Raw genomic sequence first — 14,128 nt, 5'->3', positions numbered from 1 at the left:
CAGTTTTTCACTTGTAGAATAGAAGCCTCAGTTCTCCGGATTGTAAGACTTCTGTCTACTCCCCAGACTGCATTACTGTTAATAAATCGGCCTGTTGTGCAAATGAGACACATACTCAAACCACATGCTCATGAAAAAATTAAATTTGGTGCCACAGTTTTTAGCAGGTATCCAAAACTACAGAAAATCACATTGCAAATAGTATTAACACCTGAAAATCTAGTGTTTTACTTGAAAAATAGGAACCCTAGGTATTTAGGTGTAGATACATCTACCCTACTCCTGAATAAAGTGTTTTATGTAGTTAGCCTAGGTTTACTTCCAACTAGAATGTGAGTATGTGGCTGGTCGTAGCTTTATATAAGGCTCTTTTTGAGATCCCTGTCCTGGTTTGGTCTAGAAGGTTGGAGTCAAATCTTCTATAAGGTACACTTTAATAAATAAATAAGAATATTATAAATGATTCTTTTAATTAGTTTTATGTAATAAGCCTTAATCACATAAGTACTTAAAAGTACTAATAAGTTTTTATTTATTAGTGCTGTCACTCAGCAGTTAGAATATTTTAGAGCATTGTTAAAGTGTTATTAACTTACTACTAAAGTATTTATAAATTTCAGTGGCAAACTTCAAATTAGCCCCTCTTCAAAAGACTTTAAATTCAGCATTTACAGTAACCACTTTTCTGTTTGTACCAAGCCTTTAATGTTGGTCTTGCCCTATAACAATTTTAGTCATCCAAAATCTATTTCTGCCCAAATAACTAAGGTTTTAGCTTTTTTCCATGCTCTATTGCCTATTTCAATTAAATGATAAAACCAAACTAAAAGCAAAGAGAGACACGGTGAATGACATTCTGGAAAATATTGGATTTTGTTCTACATAAAAGTAATTGAAATATAACTGGAAAAGAGAGATATTCACAGGGGTTGGGTATTCCAGTAATGGCCTTTTATTTACTTAAACTGTAAATGTTACCTACTTTGAAATTGGCTAAAGCTAAAGAGGGAATGATTTTTAAAAGATAGTCATGAAAACAAAATTAAACTGTGCTGGAAGTAGAAAAAAAATGGAAAAAGAGAAAACCCTGGAAATTCTTGCAGCCAGAGCTGCTAGAATAAGAATGGGATTGTGACTTCTATCCCAGGAGAGTGTAGATAAGTTTATTTTCATTTGTGAAATATAACAGAACTTCTGACTACTCTTTTCATTACTGTAGAATTATGAGGCCAAGCAAGTTTCATTCTCTAAGCATTGATGGCTGACTGTTGGCCAAGCAATGTGCTCTGAGTCTGGAGGGGGGACATGTAAATATAATTGCAATTAGTGGAATGAGCACTGTGTTGTAGGAGTGCAGAGAAGGAAGGAGGTAGGAGAGCCAGAGCTGAGAGTTTAAAAGATGATGTTGACACAGGCTCCTGAAAGTTGGCAGAGATAAGGTGTCCTGGGGAGCAGGGGTGAAGCAACAGGCAGAAGGGAAGAACATTCATCAGAGGACACCACGCCATTAGGGAAGACCAGGGATTCAGGCGGTGAGACCGCGTGTGGAGCGGGGAGGGGAGGTGGGGAATAGCAGGAAAGAGATCTGGGGAAGCTCGTTAACCGCACTCAGGCGTCTGGGCCAGATTCTGTCATCAACCTAACAAAGGGTGGTGAGATGAAGTGTGCTTTGCTTTGTGGAACTCCGAGAGTGTGCAGTTTTAGGGATTCTTAGGAAGTATTTGCCTTGGTCCAGGGGAGAGATGGCAAAGGTCTGAGTTAAGGCTGTGGCAGTGGGGATGCAGGGAAAGTTCTAGACTCAGGAGACATTTCTGAGACAGAACTGACAAGACCAGTTAACTGATTGGACACAAGGGCCATTCACAGATCATCAACATGATTTAAGAAGTCCTACTCATTGGAAGGTTTGCAGATTAGTGTATTTGCAGAAAAGCGTTGGTCTAAGCTGGTTCAACCCAGATAAACACAGCAGTTCCAGAGGCTAGTGAATCATGTAGAGATTAAATCTGGTTTTAGGGGGATAGTTCAAATCCATAGTGTTGGCAGCTTCAGCTGGCCTAATTTGAAAGGGCTGAGATGGGGGCAGAGAGGGAGGGACACAGGGAGGGAGAGGGAGGGAGACACAAGCGTGCACGGGCATTCTCTGTCATCACTGTTGAGTAGAAGTGGTCCAGATGGACATAACTGTGCTGCCACCCCTCTTCCAAGTAATATCTGCATAGAGGGCACCTTTATTATACTGCCTCTCCTCTACTTTTTAAACTGCAAACTGAATATGAAAGTTCTTGGTTTAAACGCCATAATTTCCCTAGTTTGGAAAGATAAGGAAGAGAGCCCGCTGCACGGGCCACGTCTAGGAGCACAGCAGAGCCTCAGTGGTCACTGCTCGTCTCACGCTGCTCTTCTTCCTGATGTGCTCAGGCAGCCTTGCAAACGTTACTCTGTCAGTGTTCACAATCTCCCAGGGAGGAGGGAAACAGGGAATATCAGTTTTTCACTTGTAGAATAGAAGCCTCAGTTCTCCGGATTGTAAGACTTCTGTCTACTCCCCAGACTGCATTACTGTTAATAAATCGGCCTGTTGTGCAAATGAGACACATACTCAAACCACATGCTCATGAAAAAATTAAATTTGGTGCCACAGTTTTTAGCAGGTATCCAAAACTACAGAAAATCACATTGCAAATAGTATTAACACCTGAAAATCTAGTGTTTTACTTGAAAAATAGGAACCCTAGGTATTTAGGTGTAGATACATCTGCCCTACTCCTGAATAAAGTGTTTTATGTAGTTAGCCTAGGTTTACTTCCAACTAGAATGTGAGTATGTGTTCTTTCAAGTATATACTTCCACCTTGAAGTCACACATAGTTTGGTGTTTTACTAGCATAATACATTTGGATATTTCTTCTCCAAATCACCGAATTGTTTTGTTTTATAGACTTTCAACTTTGCAAATAATTTGAGTTACTAATGTGTAAATTTTAAAGCTAAAAGAACTTTTTCTGAAAAACCTGATGTAAAATTATAGGAGTTCCTATATGTCAGTATAGATAAATTGTGCGTTTGCATACTTGTGTGTAATTTCTTTTTAAATGCTCCAGTAAAAAGCAAAAACAGTAAAAGTATAATTTGGAAGAATTACTCTAAAATGAAGTACATCAAATGAAGTTTATCGGTGGTTAAGAGCTCGAGCTTTAGAGTCAAACAGATCCAGGCTGAAATCCTGGCTGCAATCACCTGTGTGACCTGCAGCAGGTTAATGAATCTCTCTGAGTCTCAGTTTCTTCATCTGTAAAGTGGGGAAAATAATGCCGACTGTTTGGCTAAAATGAAACATTATACATGAAACAATTTATACAATGTCTGACCTACCAATAGTGATTATTAAGTACGCACTCCATAGTTTTAATATTTTAATCATGGTAAACATAAAATAAAATTATTTTTCAGATACTTGACCTGAGGATAAAGAAAGTAAACATATTGATTTCCTAAACCAAAAGAAAATGTCTTAGGAAATGCCCTGGGTGGATGATTGAAAATATTTAGAGAATATGCAGGTCTAATATAGTTGACCTCTATTGCTCAGGAATTATTTCCGAACTAAACAAAGTAAATAAACTTCATTGTCATTTTAACCACATTACTTTAACGAATAAAATGAGAATAAACTTTAGGCCCTAGAACCACTTAGTCACCCCTAGCGTAGATAAGAGATCAATCAGTTCTTGCAGGATTGAAAGACCCAGAAAGAAAAGAATGCAATAAAACCCTCAGTGTTCAAAGCAGCAACATATAAAGAATTATAGAAGAACCGGATTCAATGTTGCTGCAGAAGAACTGTGTTTATTATAGTGTCAAACTCTGCTAAGCCAGGGAAGGGAATTATAGCTATAAACAGATTTATAGCTTCAGACTTTACACCTTTCATTTTGCATTGGAGATTAAAAGAGACCAAGCAGAAGGGGGTGGGTATGAACAGAAATTTAAAATATCACAACCATCCCCACTTACTAGAAAAAACATTTTTATGGCTATTATTTTCTGGGCATTTTCTGTGGTGAGATCGTAACTATAAGGTTTTTTTGTGATATCCGTTTGAGCCCTGAACAAGGGACTATATGTGCCCATGATCAGTCTTAAATCATAAGCAGCTGCCATAAGGAAGCAATTAGTGTGGTCTAGCACTAAAGAAAATTTAGAAAAACCAAACATTAAAAAAAAGGACTCTCAAAAGTAAGACTGATGTAGCTCAATGGAGTTAAGGGTTTATAAAACAGCGGGAATCAGGGACGCTCACTCTGGTTTTCTTTTCTAACACAATACAAGTTAAATACAGTTAAATTATTGCTCCCGCCAATCAAAACCAAGGTTCCCTTCTTCCTAGTATCATTCCTTGCCTCTATATGTTTGAGATTGCTAAAAATTCTTTGTTTAACTTTGATATTTTTTTTTTTTTTACTTATTTAAAGAGGTCAAATAAAATGAACTCCATGGTGAAAGACTTGGAGTCCTAAACATTCCTTTTGTCAAAAGAAAGTATCAGCTTGCTCTTTTAATACCCATAGTAGCCCCTGTGATTTTCCAGCTCACGGTGTAAGCTGTCCTATAATACTCGACTGTCCTCAATATGATTCAAATGTATTCAAAGACAGAGTCATCTTTAAACCTTGGGCTTAATCTACAGTCAACTATTTCATCATGTTTCCTAATATATTGTCCCAACATAATTTTACCCAGGCCACTTAAGAAGCCTGGTTTCAAGGTGAGCTTGATCCCTGGCTTCATGTGTAGTACTGTATATAGAGCACTGTAGGTTTTGTGAGGGGCCACTGAGCACAACACAAGGGTAAGGGTAGGATGTCCCTTGGAGTCTAAGGAGATAGTCACAAGGGATGAAAAAAAACAACTGTCAGATGCGGCTAGGAGCACTTGAATCTTGGGGCTTGTCTACAATTCTCAGGCTTCCAAGGTAACTTGGATCTTTCTCATTTTCAGCTAATGGCTAACAATCAAAAGCTTCTAACATGAGCTTCTATAACTACTCCACTCTCCATCTTCAGATTTTTCTGTGTCTTCACCCTCCTCCCTCTGTGGCGGGAAGGTAATCCTGTACCTCCCCACCTGCCTGCCTGCCCCCAATCTTGCCCTTTTTCTCACTGGTCCAATTCCTTTGGACTCTTCTCTGTGGTCTCCAAACCCCATATAATGTGTTTCATATGCTGCCTTAAACATAGATTGCTAAAAGCTGGTATTTTCAGTAGCCTCAGTCATTTCATCATCAAACGCACATAAAATTATCATTAAATCTGAATTATTATATGTATGCATTTATTTAACAAAATCTATTGTATATTTCTTATATACCAACACTGTATAAAGAAATTGAGATACAAAAATGAGTAAGTTCAGGGAGTCACAACAGTTTCCACAGATGCAAAGCGATGTAGGAGTAAATTATTCACAAAATGCTACGTGTTATTCACCTTTATTCAGATAGAATTGAGAGGAATATACTGATAGAACACATAGTGCAAAGTTGGCAATAGAAGTTCTTCAGTTAGTTTCAGTGGGAAAGAATTCTAAGCTGCAATTAAACTTTGAGATGATATTATACCATTTAAATGCACAAATTACCATGTAACAATAAAGAAATATAGACTATAATAAAATAAGTAAGCTGTTACACTATGTGTACTCAAAGACATAGGCTATCTGGAGTACAATGGAGTCTTTCATATCATATTAACTACTTAACAAAATCCAAAAAAATCTAAGACATTAAGATTTTCATTATCATTCTTTTTACCATATAACCACCACATAAAATATAGATAATGGAGGATGATAATACTTCGCAAGTCTAGCATGATTTATCAGCATAGAATCCATTACTAGTTTAACATGACAGCTCTATTGTGTAGTGAGCAAAAGATTTTCTGTACACGCGCGCACACACACACACACACACACACACACACACACACATGCAAGGGCCCATACTTTTCAGATTTTTTAAAGAATGTATATGTCCTCCCCTTCCCCCCAAGTCAGACTATATGGATCTGAAAAAGGCTGGATTGGAACACAAACATGAAATATGGGAATTGCTAAAGTGTTAGGTTAGAAGGAGCTTTGTATATAATTAAAAACATATGAATAGAAAGTTAAATACTGCCCCAAAACATTATATTTTATTTATAATCCCTTACAAGGCATACACAGCTTAAGTTTTGTAAATTTTAGTGAACCATCATGAAATTACAATGACAATATCAGAACACCAAAAAATATCCAAAAAACGATTTGAAAAAAAAGCAAAGCGACATCTTCCATTTCTTCTCAAGTGCATCTGAGAAAGTACAAATGGAAGCCACACGCCTCCATGTGCAGTTGTCTGATGGTATTTGCTTGTGGTTTTCTCTTACATTTTTTTCTCACTGAGTAATACAGAATTACAACATGCACGATACTTTAGTCCTCCAAATTCCTAAGGCAATTGTATCTCCTTTATGTTCACATGCAACTCTAAAGAGGAGTTACGAGGAGGGCTTTGAAACTCTAAACAATTTATGCAATAGAACTGGCCTTGGTATGGAAGGAGTACCCTTCATTTAATACACTGGTCCCACTAGTTCATTATCCTCAATTGAAGATACTGATGGGGTTATTTGGGCCAAAGAAAACGTCAATGCGTCTTTGTAAAGAATACCTGAGAAGGCTTTTAAAATAACTAGTTTCTACAACTTGTGTTAAATTATTGATTAATGGGAGAATATTGCTATCTAAGCAGTGTGGCATTACATACAATTTAGACTATTATACTTTCTATGATAGTCTCAATTGTTAAAAACCAAAGTTAACTCTACAAATAAATTGTTACAAAATAAAATAACATACCACAAGTATGGCCCTGGGTTAGTACTGTCTATTTTCACCAAAGATTAAATGTCAATATAAATAAACTCTTACAATGAAAGGAAAGAAACGTATTCAAACTCTCCAAACTCCGTGGAAGCAAGATATTGAAACAGATAAATGTTCAGAGCTTAGAAACCTCAGAGACTTTATTTAAATGCCATTATTTATGACACATGATATTACTGACCAGGGCATTTATTTTTTGTTTTTCTGTTTTTGTTTTTTTAGTTATTATTTTATTTTTAAACTGACAGAAAATTGCATGTATCATGTATAGCATGATGTTTTGAAGTGCGTATACATTGTGGAATGACTAAATCTAGCTAATTAACAGATGCGTTACCTCATATAGTTGTCATTTTTGTGATGAGCACACTTAACATTCACTCTCTCAGCATTTTCCAAGACTACAATACATTGTCATTAGTTATAATCACCGTGTTGTATAACAAATGTCTCGAACTTATTCTTCTTATCTAACTGAAATTTTGTTTCCTTTGACCAACATCACCCAACACCCTCTCAATACTCCCCCAGCCCCTGGTAGCCACCGTTCTACTCTCTGCTTGTATGACATCAACTTTTTCAGTTTCCACATATGTGTGAGGTCATGTCGTATTTATCGTTCTGTGCCTGGCTTATTTTACTGAACATAATGTCCTTCAGGTTCATCCATGTTGTCATAAATTACAGGATTTCCTTCATTTTAAGGCTGAATAGTATTCTGCTGTATATATGTACCACATTTTCTCTAACCACTCCTCCACAACTAACTAGGGCAGTTAGAATTACGAAAAGCTGATCATTTTCTCTCCTCCTCAACTTCCTTCTCCTTAAGCTCTTGGATCTACCATTCACAACTCAATATTTGTTGAATGTCTGTAATGTGCAAGGAACTAAGTTTGGTGTTGTGGAGAATACTAAGGATGAAAAAAACCATACATCATGCCCTTAAAGATCATAAAAGCTATTAACAAAAAGAGAAAAGATGTTTAGAAATAACTATGATACAATGGAAGGAGGAAAACGGAGGAAGGGAATTAATATCCACTGAGTGCTTGCTATGTACTAGGTACCGCATTAGATGTTTTACATACATTATCTTATTTAATCCTCACACCATCTGTTGAGATAAGATATTATTATCTCTGCTTTACATCTGGGGAAAATGAGACTCAGTGACTAAGTAACTTGCGCAAGATCATAGAGCTTGGAAGTAGCAGAGCCAGGATTTGATTTCTGATGTCTGACTGCGAAGTCTGTGCCCCTCTAAGAGTACAGTAATGTATTAATAAAAAGATGTACAGATAAAGTATTGTGGCTACGCAGAAAAAGAGAGAAGTTACATTCAGTTAAGGGAGAGTAAAGCATCTTATGGAAGAAGCAGCATTCAAATATGAAGGGTGATCACTAATCATCAGGAAAATGCAAATCAAAACCATAGTGAGCTGTTGTCTCACATCTTTAGGATGGCTACTATCAAAAGGACAAGAGACAACAAGGGTTGGCAAGGATGTGGAGAAAAGTGAACCCTTGTACAGTTAGTGGGGATGAAATTTAGTACAGCCATTGTGGAAAAACTATATGCAGTTTCCTCAAAAAATTAAAATAGAACTACCACACAATCCAGAAATCCCACTTCTCGGTATATACCCAAAGGAAATGAAATCAGTATGTCAAAGATATATCTGCACTCCCATGTACATTGGAGTGTTATTCACAATGGTCAAGATGTGGAACCAATTTAAGCATTTATTGACTGACAAATGGGTGAAGAAACTATGGTATATGTACACAGTGGAATATTACACGGCCACAGAAAGAAGGAAATCCTGCCATCTGTGACAACATGGATAAACCCGATGACATGGTGCAAAGTCAACTAAACCAGACACAGAAAGACAGACACTGCATGAGCTCACTTATATGTAGAATCTAAAATGCTCAAACTCATGGAAGCATAGAGCAGGGGCCAGAAGGTGGCAGAAACAGGGAGATGTTGGTAAAAGGTACAAACTTTCAGTTATAAGATAAGCAAGTTCCGGAAACCTAACGTAGAGCATGAGTGGCGACGGATGTGTTAATTTGATTGTGGTAATATTACACATGTGTATGTATATGAAGTCATCACATTGTACATTTGAACATTTCAATCTTTGTCAATTCAATATTTTAATCTAAAAATACACAATTTTAAAAGCTAAAAAATAAAACACAGAACTATCACAAGAACAGAGACTGTGTTCACCACAATTTCACAGCCTCACTGTGCCCTGTGCATAGTAGGGGCTCAATAAATACGTGCTGAATGATTCAATGGCATTTTGACGTCAATATGAACTAATGAACAAATATCACGGTGACTTTCACTTCAAGAGATTACTGTGGCCCTACCCCAAATCATCCTCATTACTTCTAGTGTGAAACACAAATGCTCATCTGTCTTTTCTCTGATTTCCTTTCCTTATTTCTGCCTTTACTTACCCTCTGTTGATACTTGTTATTTTTCCTCTTTTCACCCATTTTCCAAGTTGCTGTGACACCATTTACTTCATCCCTTCCCTTTTTTTCTCAAAGAATTGTATTTCCCTTGATTCAGTGGATTTGCAGCAACACCCTCTCCGCTCATTTCCCTGCCTTTTTCCAACTTACCCGCAGCTGCGAGAATCACCTTTTATTCTTCCCAACACCCTTTCACCATCTCATTTCCCTGTCAAGAACCATTTGCTGACTCATTTAGGTAAATGCAGAGGCTCTTCTCCCTTCCCTGAGGTCTACTTTCTCGTTCAATTTCATACCCTGGCTGTACCAGGGTTCACAGCCCTTGGCTTTCCCGTCTCCACAGTTCTCAACGACCTAAGCTAAATCCACCTAAGCCATCTTCAGCTTAAGGAAGATGATCGGAACGACTCACTGAATAACAGACACGTTCTCTTTTTACCACCAGTTTCAAAATAAAACCTTATTAATCTGGAAGCCCTTACAAAAGAACGTGTGATACAAAAGTAGAGCTGGCTTTTTCACTCCCTAAGGAAGAGTTTCACGCTGCACGATACTACGGATAAGACAATGTGGGAATGTTCAGCCAATGCAAGGAAATTCTCATTGACAGAAACATTTGCACACGAATAACAAGCTGCTAATTACGGTTCTGTCAAAATCTTTTAATAAATTGTAAAGGATGCACAGTCTCCCAACTTAAACATTTATGCCTTTCCCAGCCCCATCCACAAAAGCCTATTCCTAATGTACCTGAAAGATATTCTCATTGCACAACAGAAACGAATCATTATTGGTAATGGTGTCTTAATGAAAAATCCACTGAAGGTTGGAATTCGGGCTTTTAGAAATGTGCCTCTCACAATAATACCCAGTCAGAGGGAGTGTAGATTTTCAGTGGAGGTAGGCTAGCTAAGAGTCTCTGGGTGACATGGCTATGACTCTGGGGTGGAGGGGGATAGTTATTTTAAGGATTAGTTAAGGGAGAACTTGCTTGAAGACAGCTTGTGTAGATGGCAAGCTCTCTTCTTCCTGTCCATTAACAGTGGCTGTATACTCAAGATTTGTTATGACCGTGTTTTTCTTTTTACAGTCACTTCCTTTAGCACCTCATTAACTAATATGCTTTTAATGCTATCTTTATGTTCCATTTTCTAAGTCTTTATATTCATATCTCAATGTTCCACCCTGTTTTGTCTACAGGACTCTTGTACTTAGCAGATGTAGGTGCCTACCTACACCACTGCCCCGCTCCAAGGCACTGCTAGAATACAGGTTCCACAGGTCCCTGTGGCTTCCTGCTTTCCTCTAGCACCAGGCTGGGAGTGCCAGGAGTGAACATCCAGGCGTGACTCTCGACCACGAAGGAAGGGAAATGAGTAGATAAATCAACTTCTTTGTCCCTCAGTGGGAGGAGTCTCGCAGGTGCCTCAGCAGGACTGAGCCCCACTGGTCCCCAGCGGTAAGCTGCTCACTAACGCACGCATGTTTTGGCTTTCCTGCCTTCCTTGTGTCATTTCTCCACTCCCTCACCATGCCTCCTGGCATCATTGCTCAAGTAAACCTTTTATGCCTGAATCCTTATCTTAAGAACTGCTTCGGGTGTGGAAAAGGAGGTCCAGGCTGAGACAGAGGTCCCATTAAAACTTAATATGTTAACAATTATAATCTCTCAAAACCAACACACCAACTTCTTTTATTGCCTGCTGCCTCACCTTCTTCTCTTCTCTGGAGGGCTGAGTGCTATCGGGTGATGAGGGTTTTAGAGAGAGATTTCACTTCTGCTCCCAGTTCCATGGTATCCCCCAGGTGAGTAATTTGTCTCTTCTGAGTCTGTGTGTAACACACACACACACACACACACACACAGCTAGGATAGATAATACTTTCCAGGGCTGTTGCAAGCATTAAATAAAAGCACGCAAAGCACCTTTTACTTTGTCTTCATTCCATTATAATATAGCCATTTCAAATTTAGGGAGCAAACTATTAACTTTCTTCTGGGGGGTTTTTTCCTCTTAATAATTACTTTGAATCAACTTGGAATACAATAGTGAAAATCACAAATAAGGAGAATACAGGTATTCTCAGATATTAATATAAATTAAGGGTCAAACTTTTTCTCATGAGCTTACTGAGATTTGTGGGATTTTTCATTTGTTTAATTAGACGTGTTTATATTAGATAGCTCATAAAAACCATAGATAATATTCTTGTGATCTAGTATGAGGATTTATTGCATGCAATAGATAATTCATGATACTGACTGCAAAGCCATCATTAAACGGGCTTATTTATGAAACAATCTAAGGCATAAATAGCATTCAGTATATCAGGGAGAAAAAGATGGAAGGGGAGTTCAGTAAATAATTATATAAGTTACAGGTATTAGAGTGTTAAAGGTAAAACATTAATAACTGCATTTCCTTCTCCATAGCATCCTATAGAATGTAATTAGTATAGATATCGAATTTATTGCTTGTTGAGTTTGCTAAACTGACTCTTCACTTCTGAAAACTCACTTCTTCTTTCGTACTTCCATCTTTATCCACATTCCTCCCCTTCCTAAAGTTTGCTCATTGTCTTCGATATGATTTAGTGTTCAATAAGATTTTCTGTTGAATGCCTTCACACTTAATTATAAATCATGTCTTCAGCAGTTGCTTTATATTGAAAATGGAGAATGAATTCAATATCTGTCTATAATGAATCAAAAGTAGCTAGTAGGATCACAGTCTAAATAATCAGTCTGCATGGATTTACAGCTACATTATTAGTACATGATTAATAGCACCTAACGCAAACCAGTCCGTACTCGACAGTTACTAAGTCACTCTGTCTTAAATTAAAGTCCTGTGGCACTGTTTCAGATCAGTTAAGAGTTCTGCTTTGTATGATAGAACACTGTTAATGTGCCATCTGGCCCAACAGCTGACATGGCTCACACAATCCTGAAGAGGCTCCAAGGGTTTACTCCTGGGAAATATTTGGTCTACTGTGTGGTGTTATGATTACTTGTTCATAGCTTTTTTATATCCTCTGAAAAGAACTACAGAGAAACCTCCATACTTGGGAAAATTCTAATTGGAACTAATTTGCCAGAAAAGAGTTCACTTACCTGAGGACCAGGCTGACCCTGAAATTTAAAAATAAGAAAAACAATTACAAAATTGTTATCCTAAGTAAATATTTTCGCTACCAAAGCTCCAACTAGTTCTGAAAATTTTTACAAAATATCTCTAAAGATAATAATACCTAACTACTGATAAATTTCACTTTGGGGCTTTAAAAAGTCATAATTATATCTTAATAGTTTTACTCTACGCCATATATCTAAAATCCTGATATTATGGTCTATTATATTTAACTACAAAATGACTCGGGCTTTAGCATGCTCCAGAACTTAGTTGGGGGAAGAGAAGGCAAAAGGAGCACTACACCCCACAGTATCGTAATGGATGGGTTACTGAAGGGAGAGTCTTCTAGCACAGACCATTACTATGAGCTACATGCTCAAAGCCAACATAGAGTTAAGGAAAAAAAGAGGCAGATATTTTAGCTTTAGAATTCACTGAGTCTTTTAATTTCTCATTATTTCAATACAATTTTAAGTCAATTTTTCACAAACATCTATGTTTTACTTTGCATAATTGAACCTAAGAGCATTTAAAAAGGGTCTAAAAGATCTTCAGATTATTGAAGTGCATCGTAACTCCTCACATGTCAATAGATTATGTGACCTCTGGCCAGTCTGATTTGCTTTGAATGTTACTTTCTTGCTGTTCAAGCTGATAAAAATTCCAAAGCAGCATAACTGTAAATGCTTCTAGCTAAAGAAAAATCACCTGTGAATAAAACTATTGATTATATATCACCTTCTCAGAATTTCCAATTGAATTTTGTGCCAGATGAGATTAAAGAAAAAGTTCACACTGAGTTAGGGAATCTTTAAAAAACTGATAAACAATGTGCAGTCTCATGGTATCAGCTGTATGTTACTGAGTATCATAGAGAAAAGGTGGAGCTATTGTAACTCCCAGAGAAGGCCTGGAACTCTCTCTCACTTAGCCTCTCTCCAGGCTTGCAATTTCTCTAGGTACTTACTTGTTCTCTAACCCACTGGGGACAGAGCAGATGATTCCTAAGAGCTTTGCCTGAAAATGTGGTTGGCCAGGTTTTATTAATATCTAGTCCAACCAGGAAGGGGAACCAAATCAAAACACTGCAGATGTTACCCCACTCCTGTACCCGTTAGTGGTAGACGGAGACAAAGAGAATAACATATTCATTCCTTGCAGAGTACCAGGCACTTTTGGATATATTATTCCATTTACTCCTTGTAACTACCCAGCATTTTTCAGATGGAGAAACTGAGGCTCAGAGAAATACACTAAAGGTCACACAGCCTATAGATGGAAAATCCAAAATTTAAACCCAAATCTGATTCCAAAGTTTGTGCATTTTCTACCAGGTCATTCTGCCTCTCTCAGTCTGGAAGTTTAAGCTCACAGCTATATGCAGGCTTGCTCAGATCAACTATGGGACCAGAGCACTCTTCGAGTGAGCAGACATTCTAACTTCCCAACCACTCCAGGGCTGCCAGGGAGCGCATCTCTGCTTCCAGACACACACCTAGGGCCAGGCACACCAGTCTGTCAACTGACACCTATACAGAAACCAGTCTAGGGAAGCTTCTTAAGGTTAAC

At 37.8% G+C, this 14,128-nt stretch overlaps 1 protein-coding gene across 3 annotated transcripts in view; it reads right to left on the bottom strand.

Moving 5' to 3' along the window:
- The window catches only part of COL25A1 (collagen, type XXV, alpha 1), a 358,759-nt gene that overhangs the window by 140,324 nt on the left and 204,307 nt on the right, over positions 1 to 14,128 (bottom strand). For all 3 annotated transcript variants that reach the window (XM_012655108.1, XM_012655107.1, XM_012655109.1), the window contains exon 5: positions 12,541 to 12,558. In XM_012655108.1, coding sequence (XP_012510562.1) covers positions 12,541 to 12,558 — 18 coding nt within the window. The remainder of the gene's footprint in view (positions 1 to 12,540; positions 12,559 to 14,128) is intronic.

Source organism: Propithecus coquereli, unplaced genomic scaffold (genome assembly GCF_000956105.1).
Source record: "Propithecus coquereli isolate 6110/MARCELLA unplaced genomic scaffold, Pcoq_1.0 Scaffold46, whole genome shotgun sequence".
Lineage (NCBI taxonomy): Eukaryota > Metazoa > Chordata > Mammalia > Primates > Indriidae > Propithecus > Propithecus coquereli.
This window is presented reverse-complemented; position numbering and strand designations above follow the sequence as displayed.